At 53.2% G+C, this 24,634-nt stretch overlaps 1 protein-coding gene across 10 annotated transcripts in view; it reads left to right on the top strand.

Moving 5' to 3' along the window:
* Hivep3 (HIVEP zinc finger 3) overlaps positions 1–16,432 on the top strand; it is a 428,230-nt gene extending 411,798 nt beyond the window's left edge. For 9 of the 10 annotated variants that reach the window (XM_052717846.1, XM_052717845.1, XM_052717849.1 and 6 more), the window contains 4 exons: positions 649–824; positions 6,383–6,469; positions 9,964–10,901; positions 12,041–16,432. In XM_052717846.1, the coding sequence (XP_052573806.1) occupies positions 649–824; positions 6,383–6,469; positions 9,964–10,901; positions 12,041–12,811 (1,972 nt within the window). In that variant the 3' untranslated portion in view covers positions 12,812–16,432. The remainder of the gene's footprint in view (positions 1–648; positions 825–6,382; positions 6,470–9,963; positions 10,902–12,040) is intronic. The other variant, XM_052717855.1, reaches the window with a different exon arrangement.
* Positions 16,433–24,634: the final 8,202 nt, after the last annotated feature.

Below are 24,634 nucleotides of genomic sequence, written 5' to 3'. Positions count from 1 at the left end.
TACCCAGGAAAACAGTGGTGGCCCCTGTACCTGCCTCATAGAAGAGTCTGGGTGGCTTCCTGATCAGCTGCCTTCTCTTTCATTGCCCCTTGTGGGGAGATGGGCAGCTTGGTGTGGGAACGTTCAGATTCTGATTCAGCCTTTCTGACTAGGTGCTCCAGTGGGTATCTCACCCTCTCTGAGCTGATTCAGCTCTTCCTTGTGAGGCGATGGTGACTTAACTCAGGCTTGATGAATAGCAGCGGCTGTTACTTTGTGAGTTTTTCTCTCTGTGTGGCTCTGGTGGTCTCCAGTGGCTTTTCTCTGTGTCAGAGCCACGGCAGCAGGTGGCTGTGGGAAGGCAGCCAGCAAGGAATCTGCAACTTTGGCGTCCTTTGCTTTCTTGCCAGGAAAAATTGGCGCCTGTGGCTCTGGGGAAAGGGAAGACACCATCCCACCTATCTGACCCTGGGCTGCAGGGGTCCATGGTGGATCCTCAGGGCAACCGAGCCCATTCAGCTCTGTAGTCCTCTGTTCCTCATCCTCCTCTCCCGGTGTCCAAACCTGGCTGGATGCAGCTAGGGAGCACACTCACTCATCTTCTGAGGTGGGACTCAGCCTCTTCGCCTTTTTTTTTTTTTTCCTTTACATGACACCTGTTGCTCACAGGTACAAATCAAATGAAGAGTATATATATGTTCGAGGCCGCGGCCGAGGGAAATATGTTTGTGAGGAATGTGGAATTCGCTGCAAGAAACCCAGCATGCTGAAGAAACACATCCGCACCCACACTGACGTCCGGCCCTATGTGTGCAAGCACTGTCACTTTGCTTTTAAAACCAAAGGTAAGAGACAGTCAGTGGGGGCACCGCCCTGCCCACGGCAGCACAAAGCCCTCTGCCTGGGGGCCTGGAGTACCCCCACATCCTGAGCTCCCACTCCACTTGGTACCCACAGCAGAGCAGCGGCTCCAGACTGGTCAGTGATGCCCACAGCTGCCCCAGGCAAGACCTGGACCCCGCACACAAGCTGCTGCCCATCCTCTGCAGCATCTAGCCCACACTTGGTGGTTTTCTGTTGATCATCACCCTTCCTTTGCATGCCTTCCATGGATCTGACGACCTCTGGCATGCACACTCGTCACGGTCACTCTCACATGGGCGATCCATTCCACTGGGAACCACACAACATACCTGCGTGTTCACCTTTCTCCACTTCTCACCACACCTAGCATTCTCTGATCCACCCGGCTTCTCTGCAGCATCCAGCCTAGGGCCCAGCTGCAACCTACCCTCACCCCCCCCATCCTGAAGGTCTGTCACTTCAGCTTCCAGCCACGCCCCACAGCAGAGTCAGGATGGGGTCTGGCCATCATCTATGAGAGGAACAGACTGGTTGTGGAGGGCATGCATCTCAGAGAGCTATGATGGGTGATGGTAGACTGGGCCTGCTACAGTCTCCAGGCCCTGGTGGGACAAGCATGGTTCATAAGGTTCTTAGATGGGGCACATCCCTTGCTGGGAGGTCCTATAGCTTGCTCACAGAGAAAGACAGCAAGACTCGCAAGGAAGTTGGGGTGCTCAGCACCCTAGGCAGGTTTTGCCTCTTGCACTTTGCAGACTCCTGTGTTTGGACATGAGGACCCTGTCTTCTCTTCTGAGTTCACTAGAGGAGGAGCCGCAGGGGGCTCCAGAGACTTTGGTTTTCAGCTTGTCTTATCTTCCATAACACAAGAGGCAGAGCAGCAGCTGTGGACGGGAGGGAGCTGAGTCCTCTAGCTTCCTGGCGCCTTCTGCTCTTGCCGTACTAGGCCAGGGGTTATTTGTCATATTCCTTGCCTCAGTGGCCTCCTTTCTGGCGTGTTCCACTTCTCTTTCCTTCACCCTTAGCTGACCCCTGCCCTCCTCGGTCTTCTCACTATCATCTTCGAGCTGAGCTCACAGTTTCCCATCGAGGTTTGGAGTTGGACAGAGACGCCTACACTTCCACTTCCTTTTCTGGGTCCTCTTTCTTAGCACCTCAGAAACAACGTCTCAAAGGGTGCTGAGAAAACAATCAGGCAGGAGCCCTGCCAGCTTAACATGTGTGGGCCCTCTGTCTCACACCTCCAGTCCCACTTCTTCTGGGGTTTTGTGGGAGCAAGATGGGAATCACTGACAAGGAAGTCTTTTACTTAGAAAGTACAGAACTTCTTGATTGGGCCAGAAGAGACCACAAATGCTTCAGCCCCTGTCCCAAGGACACAAGGCCCTCATCCTCCTCCCTCCATTGATTGAAGCAACCTCTAAGTGGCCAACAAATGCAGTTCCTCTTCCAGATGTGTCTAAGGACGTGAACTGTCCTCAGCATGAGGAGCCCTGAGGAAGCTTCCCACTCGGGATGCCCACCATGTACCCCAGTCCCCTGAGTAGCTTCCACTTAGTCCCTTGGCCTCACTCATTCTGGAAGCTCTGAGAATGGCTTGAGCCCTTAGGGACCCTCCAATGTCCAGGAGGTACCTTCCTTGGAAGCCACACCCAGCCACCTACAGTTTGGCCTCTGGGAACTTTCCCGGGATCTCTCTGTCTCTGAGGCACCCCAGAGATCCAGAGAGTCCTGATGGCAGAGTCTGAGGGCCGTGGCCTTCACATTATCAGAGGTACAGAGAATCCCTCAGGGAGGCTGGGTTTTGCTCTCGACCAATGATCAGGAGCGAGCTAAGTCCTCCTCACCTGGAACTCTGAGCCAGGGACAGGAGAAGTGACTCTGAGCATGGAATCTCACACTTCATGCCCAGCACAGAGTGGGGCAGTGGTTACAATAGATGAGACTAGGGAGAAGCTTCCCTTAGACGTGAAGGGAGGGCACGAGGCCGGAGCACACGGCTTTCCGTGGAGCCATGGCTCTGGAGCTGTGCACCGTCAGTTCTGACAATATGAACCCCTCCTCTCCTCTCAGGGTCTGTCTGCCTGCCTCTTAGCCAGGTCTTGCTCTTGAGTTGTGGCTCCAGCCAGGATATATAGGTCCCGAGGCTGGGCCTGGCAGACCTCGCACCCTAGTCTGCATCCTGAGACTCTTCCTGTCTGTCTCTGTCTTCCTGTTTGTGTCTTGTCTTTGTGTCTGTCACACACTGAAGTGGCAGTTTGGCCTCTGGTAACTACTTGAGGAGGGTCTTGGTGAGCGAGACAGGAAGAGGTAGCAGGCTAGCCCCAGGAGGGTCCCTTTCCTCTGTTTAGATTCTTCCTAGAGGCCACTGGGTGGCTGAGCTTTGAACCGGCCCTTGCTCGGATTGCCTAGGGGACAGAAACAGCAACTCTGGGCAGGCCCTTGTTCAGCCCAGGGGACAAGGTGACTGTCTTCTGCTCTTACTGGTATCAGCTCCTCTTCCAGACAGCCTGCTCTCCCAGCTGCTCACCCGTCCTCTACTCCAGGATGCCAGGTGGGGTTATCCATGGGGCCTGGGCTGCCTGGAAAAGCCTTAGCTGGGCAAGCCTCCTCCTTACAGCCTCTGCAGGATGTTGACAGAGGGAAGACGGGCCTTTGGAGTGTGGGCTCCCTCCCACCTCTTCTGAGAGCCTCTGCAGTCCCTGCTGAAGGGAGAGAGCATCCTGTGATCACTGGCCCCCTCCTCATCCAGCACAGTGCCTGGCAGAGACCAAGCTAGAGACATGGCTCACTGGTAGAGTAATTGCCTACCATTCACAAGGCCCTGGGTTACATCCCAGGGCACAACATTAAATCAAAGAGATTGTCATGGGAGGTGGTTCTGCTCTGTGCCAGCCAGACTCTGCTCTCACATGCTTTGTCTTAAGACCTCCCCAGTGTTCCCACGAGGTTGGTATCATTTTACAGCTACAGAAACTGGGGCCCCACAAGGTGAGGAATATTGAAAAAGCTTGCTCAAAAGCACATGGCTAGCAGTACAGAGCCCAGATCCACCCTACCCCACCCACCAGGCCATCCAGCTACAAAACCACCTAGATCCACTCTTCCACTGCAAGGCCAGCCAGATCAGAGTGCTTCAAGCCCTGAGTCTAGCCAGGGCTTGACACTAGCCAGCACTGCGGCTCCAGGCCGATTGCTTCACCATACTGGTTTACAGGAGCCCTGCCGGCACCTAGGACAGCCAGGAATCTTGCCCAATGATGTCATCAGCACCTGAGCCCAGAGTGGTCAGAAACAGAGGGAGTGAGCCTAGTGGGGTTGAATGACATGGTCTGTGAAGGCCCATTCACCGCTCTGCTTCTGGGGTGCCTTTCTCGGGAGACTATGAACACCACTCTCTGTGCCTAGGATGGCTGAATAGAAATCTAAACTTTCGAGGCAGAATGTCTATGACCAATGACACCAGTGTAAGCAACACTCATGTCCTCTATGACCTAGGGTACTCAGAGAAGGGACCCAAGGACTGGAACCTCAGGACAGTTGGAGTCTCTGGTCCACAACTGTCTTGTCTTTCCTCCTCCTGCCTGCTCCACTCAGACAGTGAGCATGAAGGGCATGAAACTGAATTGAATCTGCGCAGCTGCAGGAGGAAGGCCCAAGCTGGGCAGGGCAGACACAAGAATGATGAGTGGGGAAGGAACTCGCTCCTCTCTAGTTCCGGCCACCATGTTCACCCAACCTAGGCAATCTCACTTCAGCTTCCCCAGCAGTCTCAGCGAAACCTGGAACTTCTGAGTGATGGCGAACCGTGATGGTTCAGCTATGAGCCCTCCCTGTGTTCAGCCATCGGTCCGTCTCTCCTCCTATTAGCCCTCTCTACTCATCTAACAGTGTCCCTGTTCCTGTCGCCTCTCACGGATCGTCTTGTCTACCCATCTCCGTTTGTCTGCCCACCCATTCAGCTGCCCCCCTCCTTTTCTTCTACTGTCTGGCCTCCCATACATTTCCGTGTGTGGACATCCATGCCTCTGTCCATGTGGCTGTCCATTCTCCCATCTCTTTACGGACCAACTTCCACCCATTCTTCCATTTCTGTTTCTTCATAGCACTCATCTACTCCATCTATCATCTGCTCATCGATCCATCCAGTGTCCCATCCATGAGTCATATGCTCCTAGTCTTCCTCTCCACATTCCTCTAGTCACTATCCATTCATCCATCCCCTAGTCCCTCTGTGCACTCATTTCTAGTTATCTTCCGATTCCACCCCCTCTCCATCCATCCATTCAAACTTGGCAACTTCAGGCCTGTGAGACATTGTACCTGATTCAGGAGCTGCTGACATGCTATGTGATCAGCCACGTGGAAATACAACAACCCTCAGGGCACAACCCAAAGGAACGTCACACATTGTCTGTCTGTGTTCTCTGGGGATAGGACAGGGAGCTTGGTCTCTCCTCCCAGAACCTGCTATCCACAAAGCTCATCACCCAGCAGCCCGTGGTGTGTGTGCACGATGGGGAACCTGACGCTGTTGCTGGGCCCTGGCCCAGGAGTGACAACTCTGGCTCCTCGGCCTGTGGGGCTAGGCCTACAACTTGGGGCAGCACCTCAGGGCTTCCCAGAGCCTTGGTCAGCCTATTCCCAAATCGTGCTGGCCCTCTGTCCGCACTGTGCCCTGACCCCAAAAAGGGGACTTTCCTAAGAAAATCCCAACCTGGGTCCCAGAGCCTGTGGCACCCATGTCCCTTGCCTGCGCACCTCACTGTTCCTACAAATAACCACACCCTGGTTCCCCTGCCTAGACCCTAAGGTTTGGCCTTCTGGGTGACCTAGAAGTATATTCAGCCAGGACTTCTCAGTGTCCACCTACCGAGTTAGTCATAAGAACCCCATGTCATTCCAGCATTTGAGACCGCAAACTATCAGGGCTGGAGAGATGGCTCAGCAGTTAAGGGCACTGCCTGCTCTTCCAGAGGACCCGGGTTCAATTCCCAGCACCCACACGGCAGCTCACAACTGTCTGTAACTCTAGTTCTAGGGGGTTTGACACCCTCCCTCAGAGTATATACAGGCAAAACACCAGTGCACATTAGATAGATAGATAGATAGATAGATAGATAGATAGATAGATAGATAGATAGATAGATAAGTAAATAAATAAATTGCAAATTACCTTATCTGAGTGTGCCACCAGCTCCTGGTCTCAAACTTAAGGCAGGAGCAGAAGAAAAAAAATGCACTCTTTTATTTCTCTTTTGTTTGTATTTTAACTGGCATCTCGGGTTCTCACTGTTGTCGTCCCCCGCCCCCCAGCTGCATGCCCTCCCCACTCCAGCCCCTGTGTTTTACCTCCAGCAGGCGTTCTGGCTGCATAGTCTGGCCTGGACACTGGGGCACAGGGTGCCTTGGCCCCTGCCCAGCCCCTGAAACTGGTCTGAGGAGCTGTGGCCTGACAGCTGTGTGTTGCCTCCGTGTGCCCAGCCCTCTCTGCCCTCTCCCTGACACCAGGCCTGAGTCTGTTCTCATTTCTTTCCAGGGAATCTGACTAAGCACATGAAGTCGAAAGCCCACAGCAAAAAGTGCCAAGAGACGGGGGTGCTGGAGGAGCTGGAAGCCGAGGAAGGTAGCGTGCCACCCTCCTCTCTTGGTTCCTCTCTGTTTTCCAACTCTCCCCCTCCCCCAGGCCCTGACCTTCCCCATTTCCAGCCACCTTCATTTCTACTACTGTTCCCCTTCCTCTAACTCCCTCCCTCCCTCCCTCCCTCCCTCTCATGCCTCCCACCTCTAGTTTGCTGAACAACTGGGAAGCAAATGTTAAATTCATAAAAGGCTCCCCAGCGCCACACGGCCAGCTACTGTGCAGTTCAGTACAAGCCAATATTCCAGTAGAATGCTGGCATCAGTGGGAGCCTAGGCAACGCTTACCGGATGTGACCTCAGGAGTGACTACAGGGAACCCTGGGTGCCCACTGTGTGTCAGGCACAAACACAGGCCCTGAGTTGTCTTAGCAGAACCTAGAGTGCTCTGCAGGCACTTAGACGCTAGAAGCCACGTACCCACCCTCATGCCTCTTCTGCCGTGAGCGTCACACATGGGCCTGTGGAGCCGGGAGTGTCCCTGAGAAAGGCAAAGCTAGATCTCATAGGCCTGTTGCTACTGTCCTCCAGCACCAGAGGTGAACTACAGACGGGCGGGGGATGGGGGGGGGCAGGAAGCAGGGATTAAGGAAGGAGGCCAGAGGGGCTTCAGCAGATGGATGGGCAGGTCCTCCAGAAGTGACAGACCTTAACTTCAGATTCCCTGAAGTCAGGATCAGGACTCAGTGTGACAGGAGGGCGCAGGGGGAATAGAGAAGGGGGAGGGAAGGGAAGGAAGGAGAGTTGTGCTTTTGATTTTTTTTTTAAGCGAAGAGGAGCAGTCGAACAAGATTTAAATCAGGTTTCCTTTGACGTTGACTAAATCCGTGTTCAGAACAATAAACTTGAAGCACTGTCTTCACAAACTGTCACGCACGGTCCCCACACTTGTCAAAGTGCACATCAGGTTACAGATGGTGTCTCGTGGAGGTCCCTGGAACACGCAGTGGATACTCGATTTGCCCCATTTCAAGAAAAGGACAAAGTAAAGCCCAGCCCTGGGGCCGGGAAAGTCAGGGAACCAAGTCAGCGGCCACCTGTCTGCCATCCTTGAATGTGATGGGGGCTGTGCAGATGCCCTCTGACCTCCTCTGGCTGTGTGCAGGGGTGTAGGGATGTGATCCAGGCCAGGCATGTGAGCACAGGCTGAGCGAGCACCGTGCAGTGAGAAGTGGTCCAATTCCAGATGCAATCAGAGGCTGAGTCCATGGATCTTGCTGCTAAATCTTAAGAGGAGGTGAGGGGAAAGGGGCCAGGATGACGCCAAGCTTTGTAACCTAAGAGACTAAAAGGATAGAGTTGTTATGTCCTGCACCAAGACAGACCCAGAGACTGGCATTAGGAACTGGCGCATCCCAAACACACAGCCCAGGTAGCAAGAAAAAGCTTGGAAAGGACCAGGCTGCCAGCAGCTCCAGCGCTGGTGGGGAGAAGGTTGTAAGCCACTGCCACCATGTGGCCAGTCTTAGAAACTGCACCCAGCCATAGGCTCTATCCAGTGCCTTCCAGTGGCAAAAAAAAAAAAAAAAAAAAAAAAAAAACCTCCATGTGGAGCATCAGGAAGGGGTGAACAGGCAGGGGAGACCCTTAGATACCTGCAGGAACCTGGATGTGGAGTGCCTGGTGTAGTGTGTCCTGGAGAAGGCTTCCATCATCCCCGCACAGCTCAGGAACGAGCACAGTACCGCTGGGCCTCTACTTCCTCCTCAGTCTAGGAAGGCTTTGAGGGCCGTCCTATGGGCATCAGGAGATGCTGGCCCTGACTCCATCCCCAGTCAGGTCCCTGCTTCAGCCTTCATCTACCAATGCTAACAGTGCCACCCCAGCCACCTGCCTATGAGATGGGAGAAGCAGATGATGATGATGATGATGATGATGATGATGATGATGATGATGATAGCGAAGTTGTCTACCCCTTCCCTTGTACTAGTGAAGAAGCCAAGCACAAAAGACATACACTAGCCATCACCACCCAGCAAGAAGATGGTAGGGCAAGGATTCAAACCTGGGCCACATCTGCTTCTCGAAGCATACAGTCGTTTCGAACTATAGGACTGAACACTAGTTCTGACCCAGCCAAGGGGAGAGCTGGATGATGACCTTCTCAGTGCTTGGGGTTCACTGTATGAGTGAGAAGCAGGGCAAAGTATAATCTGGAGGCTGTGATCAGGGCTCCTGCCAGAGTCCGAGGTCAGGAAATAAGGGCCTGGAGCCATTATGAGGCCTTGTCCCTCATCCCTATCTGGTATGTCTCCTCCCATTCCCTTCAAGGTCTCATCTTTTTACCTCCAGCTGCCCAAAGCCCTGCCTTCAGCTTCATGGCCTCCCTTTGCCTGGCATCTCCTGCCCTACCTACAATTTTCTGCCTCTGTCCTAATGAATGTTCACATCATCCACTTTGGTACCTGTCCACGGAGGTATTAGTACCACTGATGCTGCCCTTCTGTGAGCATGGTGAAGAGGCAAAGCCAGGACCCCAGGGTTCTGGGTCTACCTTTCCTGGACAGAAGAAGATGCAGTGCTTGTGTGTGACTAATAGGGCTAGTGGACACACTGGACACATTAGTCTACCTGTCACCAGCCCATATTGGTCATGTCACAGCAGTCTAGTGATGGGCCAACAGAACCCAAACTCTCCAGGTAGTCCTCCACAGTACAGAGGGCTGCCCATTTCAGAGATGTCTCAGTCTAGATTGTTAGTAGTGGCATGGCTTCAACCCAGCTGGTGGAAGCCACGGCCCCATAAGATGCCAGACCAGGAAGCTGGCATTCAGAGTATTCCATGGGGCAGGAATGGCAGGGGTGAGTCCTGCCCTGCAGACTGAGGTCAGCCTAGCCCAGCTACCCACAGAGGCCAAACTCTGCCATCTGCCCAAAGCTGCTGTGTAGGCCAACCTGGTCATGTTGGCATCTGGTTTACATTTTAACTGACTGTGACTTTCTCTTCTAGTCCAGCCAGCATGCACTATCCTAGAATGATAGATGCCATCATTAGTGAGGTCATAGTGAGCTATAATTATTTGGGCCCTTGCTGTGCACCAGGCCTGTATTCATTTGACGAAAGGAGACACTGAGGTACAGTGTTATAACTGGCCCATGGTGGAACCCACACTGAGAAACAAGGAGGCAGATGATCTCTTTTGCTCCAGTGAAGTTGCAGCCCTATTTCTACCTTACTTGGACAGGTTTCTTAATCCCCCTTACCCCAGTTTCCTTACCCATAACATGAAGGTAAGAATAGCAGCACCTCCCCAGTGATCCCAGGACTCTTTGATGAACTACATAAATTCACGTAAAGCCTTCAGAACTGGACTTGCACACTGAGGCGTGAGGTCATTGCACACTATTATTTACAGAGTATTCTTCTACCTGCTATGTCACTTGGTCGTCTGCCATGTGGCATTATGCCTAGTTGGCAGGCAGTGAAAACGGGCTTAACCTGAAGCAGCTGTCATCTTGAGTCCCCCTTTCTCCCCTCAGGAACCAGTGATGACCTGCTCCAGGACTCAGAGGGGCAAGAGGGCTCCGAGGCTGTGGAGGAGCACCAGTTTTCAGACCTGGAGGACTCTGATTCCGACTCAGAACTGGATGAAGAGGAGGAGGAGGAGGAGGAGGAGGAGGAGGAGGAAGAAGAGAGCCAGGATGAGCTGCCCAGGCCATCCTCAGAGGCAGTTCCACTCTGCCCGCCAGCCACACTACAGGAGGACTCCTCACCCATTCAGGGCCCTCAGCCTCCAGTTACCACCTCTGAGGAGGTCCCACAAGGCAGCTCCATCTCAGAAGTCACACGCTTGGCAGCCAGCAGTTGTTCCCCAGCTAGCCGGGGTACCCCAGGCCTTCCCCGGCTGGAACTGGCCCCAGTGGAAACAGACATGAGCTCAGCTCTGAGTTCCAAGGCTATGTCCCCTAGGAGGCCATGGTCCCCAAGCAAAGAGGCAGGCAGCCGCCCCTCACTCACTCGCAAACATTCACTCAACAAAAATGACTCGTCTCCCCAGCAATGTTCACCGGCCCGAGAAGTGCAGGCCTCAGTCACAAGCACACCTGACCCCCAGATGGGCCCAGGAAGGGACATGGGCCCTCGTCTTTGTGGGTCTCCAAGACTGGAGCTGTCTCCTCTCACTCCCCACCCCATAGAAAGAGAAGTGCCCCCTTGGGCACCTCTGCCCCCTGGACTCAAGAGTGCCACAGACACAGGCGCCCCCAGATATTCACCCACCAGGAGATGGTCCCTGGGCCAGGCTGAGTTACCACCACAGTCAGTACTGCCAGGGAAGTGGGCCCTGGCTGGGCCCTGCAGCCCCTCAGTGGGCAAGTGTAGCCTGGGCTTGGGGCCGGCTCCACGGGCTCTCCTCCAGCCCGTGCCTCTACCTCACACACTTCTCAGCAGAAGCCCTGAAATGTGCACCTCTGCATGGGTGAGTCCCCAACATGGCCTTCCTGGGGGTCGGGAGCTACCCATTCATACCCTCTACACGTCACATCCAGAGCTAGCCCAGCATTCCTGGTTGTGTAGCAAACATGTCGTGGGTCCCCACTGTGCCAATCAATATTGTGCTTCCATGCACCCTCAGAAACCCCAAACGTGGCTCTGGAGCTCATGGGCTCTGGGTTCTAGCCCTAGTGAGCAGTGATGCCTTGGATGTGGGTGTAAACACTTGTATAATTCTTCAGCCATCTCTTCCCTGTCCACTGTGTCCTTGGAGCAGATGGTGGAGCTCTAGCAAAATCATCCGTCTCCTTTAAGGACTTCACTGTCCGCACTGTCCCTGTGAAACCGTGAGCATGGTGGCTAAGAGCAGATTGCCTCTGTCCCCTGTGTCCTCCCACACCACTGCTACCCATCTCCCTCAGTGGTGACATCCCGTCTTCTACACTATCCCCACACTGACACCTCGCAGTGTCTGTTCCACAGCACCCCGCCACCACGGCTGCCATCTTCCAGTGTGACACTGTCCCTGTTGACACTCCTTCCACAGTGCTGCCCTGACCCCACAGCATCCTTTCTAGGAGAACATCTTTCTTGTTAATTTGAGGGTCCCATTAAAATTCCTGTGGTGGAAGTCTGAGATCCTTGGAAGGGAATTCACACGCAGGGTAGTTAGGTCAAAACCATTTTAAGAAGGGAGGAGGCAGCTGGGCAGTGGTGTCGCACGCCTTTAATCCCAGCACCTGGGAGGCAGAGGCAGGTGGATCTCAGTGAGTTCGAGGCCAGCCTGGTCTACAAAGCAAGTTCCAGGACAGCCAGGGCTACACGGAGAAACCTTGTCTCGAAAAACAAAAAGGGGTGGGGTGGGGGGCATGGGGAGGAAGCAGAAGAGCCAAAGTAGACCAGGGTGACCACACAGCCCCCATACCCAGGATCCCCCTCCTGCAGATGTGGGACCCACATGCCCGTGGGAAGCTCCTGAGCACAGCGATGGGAGTCCTGATTCTGGCCCCACTCACCACCTTACTCTGATCTCAGACCTGCCTGCCCTCTATGACTCTAGACCCCAGTTCCAAACGTGTCAAGCATGTAACCCTTGCCTCCCTCTGTCTTATTTTCTGACCCCAGCAGAAGACTGAGTCTCGAAGTCCATCAGCTGGCCCTGTTCCTCTCTTCCCCCGACCATTCTCTGCCCCTCATGACTTCCACGGCCACCTCCCTAGCCGAAATGAGGAGAACCTCTTCAGTCACCTGCCTCTGCACTCCCAGCACCTGAGCCGCGCCCCCTGCCCCCTCATTCCGATTGGTGGGATCCAGATGGTACAGGCCCGACCAGGAGCCCACCCCACCCTGCTGCCAGGGGCCTGTGCAGCCTGGGTCAGTGGCTTCTCAGGGGGTGGCAGTGACCTAACTGGGGCCCGAGAAGCCCAGGAGCGCAGCCGCCGGAGCCCCACAGAGAGCCCGTCAGCATCAGTGTCCCCTGTGGCCAAGGTCTCCAAGTTTACACTCTCTTCAGAGCTGGAGGAGGAAAGGACCGGCAGAGGCCCAGGAAGACCTCCTGACTGGGAACCTCGGAGGGCTGAAGCCCCTGCAGAACCCATGGGCGAACACAGCCCCTGCTCCCCACAGCTGCCCCAGGGCCACCAGGCAGCACCATCCTGGAGCGCCCTCTTGGAGTTACCACACCCGTTGGCCAGCCGCAAGGCCTCTAGCTTCCCACCACTGGACCGCAGCAGCTCCATGGACTGCCTGGCAGAGGCCTCCACTCACTTCCCAGCCCGGAGCAGGAACCTCTCTGGGGAACCCAGGACCCGTCAAGGCTCCCCTGAGCTCTTAGGTAGTGGGGAGCCCAGGAAACCTCTACTCCTGCCCAAAGACAGTGGCCCCCCCGGCACTTAACCTCTCCAGCCACTTCATCTGGCTTCCAGTGTTCGGCAGCAGACATTTCCAGCCAACTTCCTGGAGTCACCTTGCTCCCATGGGCGTCCTCTCCCATCTGCCCGTCTGTCCACACAGCTCCTGCTCAGCCCCCTCTGTTCTATCGCTCCACCTGTGCAGTTACCTGTGCCTTTTTCTAGACCTTTCGCTGCTTGAGATGAAAAGAAAGAACACAAATCACACACATCCATGAAAAGAGCCACCCATGAGGAGCTTGAGGCTGTGACTAGTTTGTGCTTTGGGGACAAGGCTGTAGGCGGGGCCTCTTCACCTCCACTCCACACTCCACACTGGCAGCCGTCCCCACCTCGAGGCCCATGAGAAGCTGCAGTGCACTGAGGGAGAGAAGAACTGGGGAGGAAAAGAAGGTAATTCAATTCAAAGGCAAGCAGTCCTGCAGACAAACAGATCCCTACGATTTCCATGCCGACACCCAGCTAGTGGCCACTCCTGTCTGTCAGCAGAATGACAAGAACCCCGAGCCAGAAAACCACCATACAGGCAGGCACCAACCCCACCACTCCCCACCCGTCCCGGCTAAGAACAGTAACTTTTATTTTTTGCAAGAATCAGGACAAAAAGCTACCTGTTTGCTAGCATCTCAGTACAGAATAATAGCATGAGGGAAATGTAGTGTGGACCATGGGCCTCACCTTCTCCTCTGTACTCCACCTTCCCCCAGGGCTAATACAGGAACCCAGGTTTCTCCTACACACCTATAGGTCTCTGCTTCCTAGGCCTGGCCATAGACTGGCTCCTCTGTGTTTAGAAATACCTGTGGGATGAAAGGACCATGGCAAGACTAGGGATATTCCTAGTGTGGGCCTGCTCTGAGCCTGGGGTGTGGATGCTGTTTCACGTCTGTCCCCGAGGAACAAAGTGTGGCACTGCCTTCCTGGCTGGATTACATATGCGTACATAGACACACACAGAGCAACCAAAGATGGTGTTTGGTACGTTCTCCAGGCTCTTCAGATTCTCTTCTCTTGACTGAGAAGATTTCTGAATTGTCCCAAGTCATTTGAATTTTTCTCCAGTTCCCAAGGCAAAAACCTGCTTTGAAAAAAAAAATTAATACGACCAAAAATTTAAATCCCATGTTGAAATATAGAACTTGACCTGTTGAATGCAAAACAAAACAAAACAAAAAACAAGTCCTCTGTGGCACAGGACCTATTTCTAAAACCTTACAGAAATTTCCTTTACTTTCTCCAAAGGATAGAGAAAAGGGACCATGGTGAGGAGGCCCCTCTGACAGCCTTGTCCCCAAATCATAAAGCATGTTCCAGCTATGCTGGATACTGCTGTCACTGTAGTCAAAGCAGAAGCCTATCCCTGGACATCAGGCAGGGCACGTGGCTGAAGGCCCATGGGAGAGCTGGACTGCTGAAGCTGTTCTCTGAGAAGATAGAGACAAGGCTCACCATGCTGGGCCCCCCCTCTCCCTCCCTCCCTCCAGTTTGTTCCCATCTGTGCATGGTCCCTGCTGGATGAGCAAATCAGCCAGTCACAGGCCCAGTGCCCAGTCCAGTCACCTGATTCGTCCTCTTTGCCTGCCTGACTCAGTACTTCAAAAGTAAGAGTCCGTAGGGTAGGGCCTCCTGTGCTGTGTGCTGTGCCGCAGGGTGTCATGGGTATCAGACTGACAGCCTTCAGATGCATGACGGCTGTAAGTCTGCCCACCAGGAGAAACTGTCAAGTCCAGGCTGGGACACCGGGAGGAAGAGAGCAGAAGCCTCTGCGGTGGTCAGCCCAGGCTGGAGGTCACAGCTTTCCTCCCTTTGGCCCCTCAGCCCTAACCCACAGGCCCCACAGGCCCCACAGGCCCCACAGGCCCCACAGGCCCCACAGGCTCCACAGGCCGGAGATACTAAGGCCTGAGGTGAGGAGTTGGACAAAGAGCATTGTCTCATCCAGGCTTGATGGCTTCCTAGGCAAGATCTCCTGGCCACAGACTACAGGCTAGCTCCTGACCTTGAGATACCACCGCTCTCTACTTGGGAATTACTCTCCTGACTCAGCTCCCTCCCCTCCCCTCCCCTCCCCTCCCCTCCCCTCCCCTCCCCTCCCCTCTCTCCTCTCCTCGGCAGTCTAGTGACAGATGCGGTCTGATCACAGAATGAAGAGTCCCCACAGTTACTGGGCCCAGCTGACTCAAGGAAATGGGATGTAACAAAGACTAGGAAATGGAAACTTGCCTCTAGGTGACAGGGACAGAATACACAGACTCTAGCCTGAGAACTAGTGCCCCCCCACAGGTGCCCAGAGGGCTGCCATGGATGCCACTACCAGGCCCAGCTCTAAACTCCTCTTTCAGACTCTCTCCACCACTCCCCAAGCACATGGCCCCAGTCTGCACACACCTTCTCCCTCTGGAAATCTCTCACTCCAGGAATATGATCTGGGCTCCTTGCCCACAACCGGCCGCTTCTGACTTTGCAGTTCTGGTGTGTGTCAGCAGACCCTACACAGATTTCTGAACTAGACTGTCATCACTGACAATAGAACAAGATGGCCATTCCTCGGCATAGACTGTCTCTGATCCTTACCTGTCCTCTGTAGGTGGTGGTTCCAAGCCACCTGTCCCTGAGGCCTGACCCCTAGATGTCCTTTATTGGGCAACCTCCTATCCTTCAGAATAGTAACCTCTTCCTCATCAAAGGCAGGCCTGCCTCTTCCCACCCCACATCATAGCCGACACTCTGGTCCCAGCCACCAAGACCCTCCAGAAGTTCTGACAGGGGTAGCTGCCTATTTTCCAGGCTCAAAGTCCACCTTGCTCGCTGGGGAAACCTCTTAAGAGCATTGGCTCCCAGCTTCCTCTCGGTATTGCTCGCTCCTGGCCCAGTGGACTAGGAAGAAGGAATGTGTCTGAGCTGAAGTCACCTTCTAGTCCTTTGCTCCAGCTGACCCTTCCAGGTAAAGTCCTGGGAGACTGATCTGCTCTGCCGTGTCGTTTGAGAAAGTTCCCAAAGTCAGTGCCGCCAAATCTGCTTCCGTGTTGTGGTCCCTGTCTGCTTGGCATTTGAAAACCGCTTGGGCCCTACTGATCACTTTACCGAATGTGGTGGTCAAGAGGAAAGGGAACCGTGTAGGCAAATGTAAGATACTCACGCTCTGTAAGATAAACCTTTGCCTTGGTTTTTCGAAAAGGTGTATGCATTCTGTACGTGAAATCGTCTGTAGAGAGTTTCCACGTTCTTAAATGGCAATACATTCCAAAACTCGTACTGTAGATATGTACAGCAACCGCACTGGAGAGGGGTAGTTTTGCCTGTGGTTTTATTTAAACTCCAGTTTTTACACTTGTATCTTGCAGTTGTCGGTATGGTATTCATCAGTGCAAAAGAAAAAAAATCAAACAAGAAATCCATGCAGGTCTAAAGCACAGTCTGTTGTACAAAAGGACAGAATCGCTCAGTATTGGTGTGTGTGACCCTTGTAAATCCCATCTGTACTGTGAATGAGACGTTTTTACAAGTATAATAATTGCCTTTATTACAGCTTGGGCTGAGTGTTCAGCCTGAAGATATTTTTTAAAAAAAATAGCACGTTGGAATAAATTTGAAAATTCCCAACAGAGCCTTGTTGGCCTGGCTCATGGCTTTTCTTCCTCTTTTTTAAAAAATATTTTTATTTATGTGTCTCTGTGAGTATATGCCACATGGAAGGGGTGCCCCCAAAAGCCAGAAGAGGGTGGTAGATCCCCTGAAGCTGGAGTTAAAGGCATTTGTAGGCTGTCAAATGTGGGTGCTGAGAACCTAACCCAGGTCCTCTGGAAGAGCAGCAAGTGCTCTTAACCACTGATCCATCTTTCCAGCCCCGTCCTGGCTTTTCTTGAGGACTACAGAATATCAGGGTTAGGAGAACACTGGATATCCTAAGCATTCATTTTATTACACAGCAATCAGCCCCATAGAAGGGAAATGACTAGGTCATTGTCACATAGCCTGGGACTTCATTTCCCTCACTTCCAGGCCTGCCAATAAAAGCCTCAGTATGTCACCATGAGAAAGAAGTATCCCTAGGGTTACCATAGCAACTTTTCACCTGGCTTTAAACTACAGGAATGGACTCCCCACCAGTTCAGGGACACAGGGGTCTGAGCTCTTCATCTATGGCCATGCCACCTTGAACATGTCCACTCCCATTGATCTTTGAAGCTAGGTAGAAAGGGCCTGGCTAGTACTTGGGAGACGTCTGAAGTCTGCATGTTGTTGAGTTGGTCCTTCTTCAGGCTCTGAGGATACATTATTCCTGGCCTTCCTCAGCTTCTGGTGGCTGCAGGTAAGTCATGATATTCCTGGCTTTTAGATTCACCCGATCTCTTGACTCTGCCACATGTCTGTGTTCCCTTTCCCCAGCATACTCAACACCGGACTTAAGGTCTCACCTTAGTCCAGGATGTTCTCATCTCAAGATCCTTGATTACAGCTGCAAATACCCTTGCTCCAAACTAGGGAACTCTCAGAAATTCGGGAAGTATGACATATGACAATATTTGAGAGCCACTGTTGAACCAGCGATAGGACGGAACCTGAATCCGGATCCTGACAGTCACTGATTGCCTGTGTGAGCTTGGGAAGGTCACCTAACCTCTCTGTGCCTGTTTGCTCATCTGTAAACTGAGAGGTAATGCTCTAAGTCTGAAGGAAGGGTCATTGTGAAGATTAAATAAAGTGTGCCTGCAGGGAAGCCAAGGAGACCTTGAACACAGTAAGCCCTCGACAGTTAATGCCGGGATAGCTAGGATGGCAAAAAAGTGGTTTCCCATCGTCTGTGCTCCACACTGAGTGCCACTGAAGGCTGCCAGTGATGGGTGCAGTGCTGACCAAGCAGCAGGACCCACCTGCAGAGAGCTCCCGTCTGAGCAGGCTGTGGGCAGCCACTGTGTCCCAGGCTCAGCTTCAGCGGTGGCAGAGAGCAAAGGCTCCAGTCCACAAGAAGCCAGGGTATCACGAAAACTTTCCTAGAAAGGACCCAACCACCGCAAGGAAAGGAATACAGGCCAGTGAGCCGAGCAGAGGGCCCTTGGGACAAGGTGCTAACCAGAAGTTCAGCACTAAGGACCTAAAAAGGTGTCTTTATTGGGCCAAAAGGGGTCAATGCCAACTTATGGAAAAGATGGACCAGCATCATTCCTGGCCTGCAGCTGGCCCTCTACAGACATGCTGAGAGCTGGATGGCCAAAGGTGGGCATGGGTGGGTACTGAAGAACCATCGAGGCAAAGATAGGAAGGGACACTTGGTCATGAACCTGGACACAGGCAGCTGAACAGTAGCAGGAGAGCTGTGAGAGTGACTGACTGACTGACTGACTGGCTGACTGATTGATTATGGGGAGCAAATATTGAACATTGTAGCTGGTGGAGTAAGAGAAGCCTGGGGATGAGGGAAGGAGGCTCAGGAGTCCAAAAAAGTGCAAGAGGTCAGTGTGTCTCAGTGACAGGACATACTGTTCCCATGAGGGATTTTCTCTGTCAACTGAGTAGAAGCCCTGGAAGAAGTTGCAGATGAAGCCAAAGAGAGGACATGAGTGAGGGAGCATGGAGGGCAGTGAGAGAACGTCTTCAGGGAAGAAGGAAGGCATCTGGCAAGTCCGGAGGGCTGTGGTCACCGCTGTTGGTTCCTCCAATGGCAGACGGCAGCCAGACCACAGGTACCAGGATTCTCCCAAGCATGGCTTCTGCCAGCCCACAGCAGAGAGTGACTGTGAGTGGAGAAGAGAGGAGATGGGCGAGTGAAGAGGTGAGGCTGTGGGCCATCAGGTGCAGAAGGAGGTGGTGTGGAAAGAGGCTGTGATGGTTGGCTTCCTGCTGTTGTGATGAATGCCATCACAGCCAAAGGCAGCTTGGAGAGGAAAGGGTTTATTTCATCTTATAGCTTACAGTCCACCAGGAAGGGAAGTCAGGGCAGGAACCCAGAGGCCAGAACTGAAGCAGAGGCCACGGAAGAGTGTGGCTTATTGCCTTGCTCCCCACAGCTCGCTCGGCCTGCATCCCTATACCACCTGCCCAAGGGTCTCACTGCTCACAGTGGGCCAGACCCGCCCACATCAGTGCTTTACGGACTTGACTACAGGACAATCTAAGGTAGGCATTTCCTTAATTGAGAGTCTCTCTTCCCATGTGACTCTAACTTGTGTCCAGTTGAGAGAGAGAGAGAGAGAGAAAGAGAGAGAGAGAGAGACTAACCAGACAAAAGCCATGGTCACACAACAGCCATTTGAATGCAGAGAAGAGGGAATTGCCTTAAGCTGCTATTTCAGAGTGAGACCACAGTGAATGAAACCTATGGACCACAGCTGTTGAAGAGGCAGAGACCAGGTTGTGAGTGTCGGGTACCAGGCCAGTGGTGTAGATAGCAAGTGAGGATCATCTCTAATGGTGGCAGGGATGAGATGGAGGTCAGGTCTGGGAGCCAAGTTATATCAGTCAGTACAGGCTCTGCTATGCTGCTGAAACAAGCAGGCCTGACAGTGGCTGAAGGCAGCAAGAGCCTCTTCCTTCCCTCACTGTACATTGAGTGGGCAGAGGAATTCTGTTTACCCCAGTGACTTGGAAGACCCAGGCTGATAGCAGCTCCATTCCTGGCTTCCCATGATTCTCAGAAGCAGAAAAAAAGAGAGTGTTAGGGGTTGGCAACAGTAACCTGTCTTAGTCTGTCTTCATTATCAACTTGCCTGGATTGAGAATCACCTGGGAGATTGGCGTGGCACACCCTGGGTGTGTCTATCAGATGTTTCCAGAGAAGAGTCACTGAGAGAGGAAGACCCACCCTAAATATGAGCACCATCCCATGTCTCAGACAGAAAAAGGGGGTGGGGGAGATGACACTGGGTAAGGATTGGGGTCCCCCTTTATACTGTCTTCTGGCCCATGATGTAAAGTGTGCTATTCAACACGCCTCCCCCCCCAACACAGTGGACTGAGCCCACTGACCCTGTGAGTCAAAATGAACCTTTCCTCCTATGGCTGGTGTCGGGCATTTCATCGCACGGACACAGAAGTAACTCAAACATGTCCCTTCTATTCCCAGCACTGGCCAGAGGCAGCCGCACAGCCGGGTCTTAGGGAGAGGAACAGGAGTGCTAAGAAGCAGCTTCTGCTTCATACAAGGTTAGGACTTCTCAGAACTGAGCCAGATAAACAGAGGTCCACGATGGCATGGAAGGGGGCAGGGACAGTGGTGTCACCCTCAGAGGGGATGCACTTTTACAGGAAGTGAGGGAATGGCCCGAGGAGGATGTGGGAAGCAGAGAAGGTACCCCATGCTGAAATCACAGGCTGTGGGAAGTTAAGGAATAAGTAATGGAGCCTAGGGAGGATACCCTAAGGGGAGGACAGGAAATTGGGGGGAAACAAAGTCAGGGATTCTTATCCAAGACAGCAGGGAAGAGGAGCCCTGCTCAGCTCCCAGAGAAGAAACACCAGGCACTGTGCCCAGACTTTTACAGACTGTAGCCCTGACAACTACCCAGCAGGGTTAGTTCAGGTGCCATTCTGAGAGAAGGAAACAGCTAAAGGTAGCGACGGTGAGTCTGAAGGTATAGTGACGTATGCCTGTAATCCCAACACTCACGAGGCCTAGGCAGGATGATCTCAAGTTAGCAGCCAGCCTGGGCTACATGCTGAAATCCTCTTGCTATGGCTGGCTCCAGTGCAGCCTTTAGGGAACCCAAGCCTCCCCTCCCGCCCACCACATCCTCTAGTCCCTCTCTGGCTCCAGGGTAGTTCTGGGTGCCAGGCTGCACAGCTGCCTCTGCTTGGAGTCCAGGTGCAGCTCTCGCCAGTAGGCTGTGGAAATTCCACATCCGTTGCTGCTACCTCCGGCCTGCCACTGGCTCAGTCAATGTCAAACCAGACAGACGCTGACATGCTGTTGGCCCAGGTTTTTCAGGGGTCATGGGCCCTTCCCCTTTGAGAGGTGAATGGGGCAGAGTGCATGTTTATTACAGATGAAGTCGGTGCCTAAGATCACACTCGCACATCCCAGGAGAGCAATGGCTGAGCTCACTTGACATCTTGGCCAAGTTCTGTTGGGTCCCCAGCCAGAGCTGGGTGAAGTCCACAGAACTGGGAGATCTTGAGCTCATTCCTAAGACTATACCCATTCTGGGCTCAGACCCTGGGGACCATAGTCTGTTCTAAAGACTTTAGGGGACAGGACGCTACAGGCAGGATAGCCTCAGGAGGCTGGGCCAGCCTGAGATGGGCATGGAAAGAACTAGAGGGTGGAAGGTCGTGGGGCAAGAGCCTGAGGACGCTGCAGCCTGGGGCTTCATTTGTTCAGAGCTCAGCATGGGTGGTGTTCCGAGTCCCTGGGAGGACACTTATCACACTGTCACCTTTTACACAGAAGGGAACCTGGGCTCTGATACATGATCTCCATATTTGACTAGCAGTCTGTGGAGTGTCTGGGCGTTTGTAGCCCTAAGACCTCCACTGGGGTTAGGGGAGCCCAGGTCACATATCCCATACTCCTTTCCTGACCTCGTCCACTTTAGGAAGATAGAAATGCCATGCCCTCTTCCTGAAGACAAAAGGGATGTCCAGAGCCCAGAAAAGCTTGACCTGAGGCCAGGGCTAGGATTCCCATACCCTCTGCAGATCCACCTGAACTACCCCACCCTACCCCAGGCCCGAGTGCTACTACCCTGCTCTCTTGCCCAGCTCTGCCTTTTTAGGAAAGGAAAAGAGCAGCTCTAGTGGCAGGCAGGCGGGCAGGCGGGCATGCTAATCCACCAGCTCCCGGCAGCTCTGGTTACCGGTGGTTTGGGGCCCGGGCAGCCCTAGCTGGGAGTGCCAGCTCAGCCAATGGGTGCCGCCGCCGAACTACTCTGGCAGAGCCATACAAGGCCTGGTTACAGCCCAGTCCCCGATCAAGCATAGGGCAGCTCCGGAGTGCCGGCACCCCGCCCCACCCCTGAGCCTGCCAGCCCGGCACGTCCTCCGATTCTACCTAATCCAGCTTGGGAGCAGGCAGGGCTTCGGCGCACGTGCACCAGGCCCGGGAGGGCTCTCCAAGGTCAGGGATGTGGCACCATCAAGGCAGAGACCAGAGTCGGGAAAGGAGCTTAATTGGTGGTGGGGGCACCCCTCAATCCTGGATGAGGTCTGGGTGATGGGGGCCAGGACCCGACTCAGACTGCAGCGACTCTGTCATCCCTTGGACCTCCCTGCTGCCTTGTCTCCTCTGCTCTTGGAATGGGACCTTAGCAAAGTGTGTGACCTTCACACCGTGGAGTGTCTTCCCAACCGTTTCATTCATCCTGAAACTAGATGTACCTCGCAGAATCAGGGATGCCCGTTAGTGTCTACATGTTGTCTCCTTGTGCCCATTATGTCCCATGTTGCCCATACATGCATAACACACACACGTCCTTCCCCTTGGGGACCTGTGTGCAGCCACTGTCACTGCTGTGGATCCGAGGCTAGGGAGGTAACAGCAAGTAAAGCTGACGATCCCTTCTCAGCAGATTTCCTCCCATCAGTCAGTCACACTGCCTCTAATGTGGTGCTTACAAGATCTGTGGGAAGGGGGCTTGGGGAGATGATTCATTCTGTAAAGTTCCTGCCACATAAGCATGGGCACCTGAGTTTGGATCCCCAGAATCCATGTCAAAAGCCAGGCATGGCAAGAGTACGCCTCTAATTCCAGCCCGTTGAAGACAGAGGATCTCTGGGGCGCTCTAGCCCACCAGCCTATCGGAAGTGAGGATTCTAAGACCCTATCTCAAAGCATAAGGTGAGCAGTGATCAAGAAAGACATCTGATGTTGGCCTCTGACCTCCGTGTGCATGTATGCACACATGTGTACACTTATGCATATGTGCACACATACAGAAACATATCCATACACATAAACCATGCATATGTGCGCACACACACACAAACACACCCACACACACACACACACACACACTCACACACACACACACACGGAAGATTTGTGGAGGGTTGAAAGCACGGCACTGACAATCAGGGAAATTAAGTCACAGAGCGGCTCTTTACTCAAGACTAGAATGTCACCATTCAACCTCAGAGCATGTACCCTAGACCTCTGTGCCCTCAAACCTTCTCCTCTGAATTCAGGTCCTAGAGGGAAGCAGTCTGGTCACATGTAGACCAGTGTGAAGGCAATATGGAGGAGAAGCCCCTAGTTCCTGAGTGGGGTAGGTCTTCCCCAGACCCCCTCACCCCCACACTAATGCTACCTTGGCTGTTGCCATGGCCACAACCACAACCACCCAGTATGGAGCATCCTTGATCACCACATGACATCTATCACAGAAGCCACAGGTTTTAGCATCCTTATAAGTCCTACATGGGCCAAGCTATGCTAATGCTGTAGTACCATGAAGGGCCACTGACAGTTAAGAGGAGCGTGCTGGCACGGGGTGGGGGTGGCAGGCCTACCTGGCATCAGGCTCTGTTTGCTCACCCAAGAAAAGAAGAGATAAATATAGACACAGGATTACTCAGACACAGCCTGGGAAAACCGGCTCTGAGCCTTGACTTCGGCCCTGTCCCAGCCTCACCCTCGGCTGCCTGCCTGTTCTGTGCCAGCTGCCAGGCCTGCCCCGCCTTCTTCCAGGACTCCCTCCCTGGCAACTTGGGGACAGCCCTTCCTATCTGCTCTCTCTGGGCATGGAGCAGAAACTACATCCTGGAAAGAATTGGGGCTTGCTAGCTGGGAGCAGCCAAGACCTGTGTGGGGTTAGGCCACAAGCCCAGGCTCCATTCCGGTACAAATTCAGTTTCCCCTTCTGTGGCATAGGTGGCCAGTACAACCATCCCTCAGCTTTCTTGGGCCTGCATGTAGGATGGCATGGAAGACCACTCAACTGTTAGAGATGAGGCTTGCATCTCCTGAATGAGAAGATGCCTGCTACAGCAATGTGCATAGGGACTGTGCCCTCAGACCCTGGAGCCAAGTCACAGAAAGTGAGGCCCCCCAACAACTTGTGTCACTTCTCAGCTGTGGGACTTTGGGAAACTTCTTTGATCTATCTGTGCCTCAGTTTCTTCATATCTAAAATAAGAATATAATATTAATAATGATTATCATTATAATATAATAAATATTATATAGTCGAATAATAATAGCTTAGTAATAGCATAGGCTATTAGAGGTTAGATAAGTTACTACACACAAAGAACACTGTACTACAAGGACCAGTACATGTAAACTATAACATGCAAACTGTTACATGATTGTCTATTTCCCAGCCTGGATAGGTGGGGCTCTGAGACCCTACCTTCTCTAGGCACTGGCATGACCCTGTACGTAGGTCTTACTATCTGGGCCCTTTCAGCCCCCTCCTCTCCATCCTGAAAGCCTATAGAATCAGGCAAGCAGAGTTTGAACTCAAACTCTACCACTTACAGGCCAGGTGACCATGGGCAAGTAACTGGCCCTCTCTGAGCCTTGACTAAAAGGAACCTTCTCCACCTTTCTATGCTCTGGGACTGTTGGGAGGGCAAAAGGAGGGCGAGGAGACACGTAGGCAGGGTCCAACCCAACTAGGCAAATTATTTTCCCATGTTTGACCTCGTCCTGACCTGCCTCTTATCATTCCTCTAGCTTCCTCCAGTGGCTATGAACTGAGCCTCAGAAAGGTCATAGCTAAGTACACAACCCTCTACATGCAAGGGCCCTTTGATGCAAAAGGCATGCATGCACCTTGGTGCACCACCGGCCAGTGGGACGCTGCTGGGTAGCCCCACACACCATGAAGTGCCCTCAGGAGTATCCACACAGTGTCTATGCCCATTGCGTGCT

Source organism: Peromyscus californicus, unplaced genomic scaffold, assembly GCF_007827085.1.
Source record: "Peromyscus californicus insignis strain IS unplaced genomic scaffold, ASM782708v3 Scaffold_5__1_contigs__length_169319896, whole genome shotgun sequence".
Lineage (NCBI taxonomy): Eukaryota > Metazoa > Chordata > Mammalia > Rodentia > Cricetidae > Peromyscus > Peromyscus californicus.
Note: the sequence above shows the minus strand (reverse complement) of the source record. Positions and strands in the feature narration are given on the sequence as shown.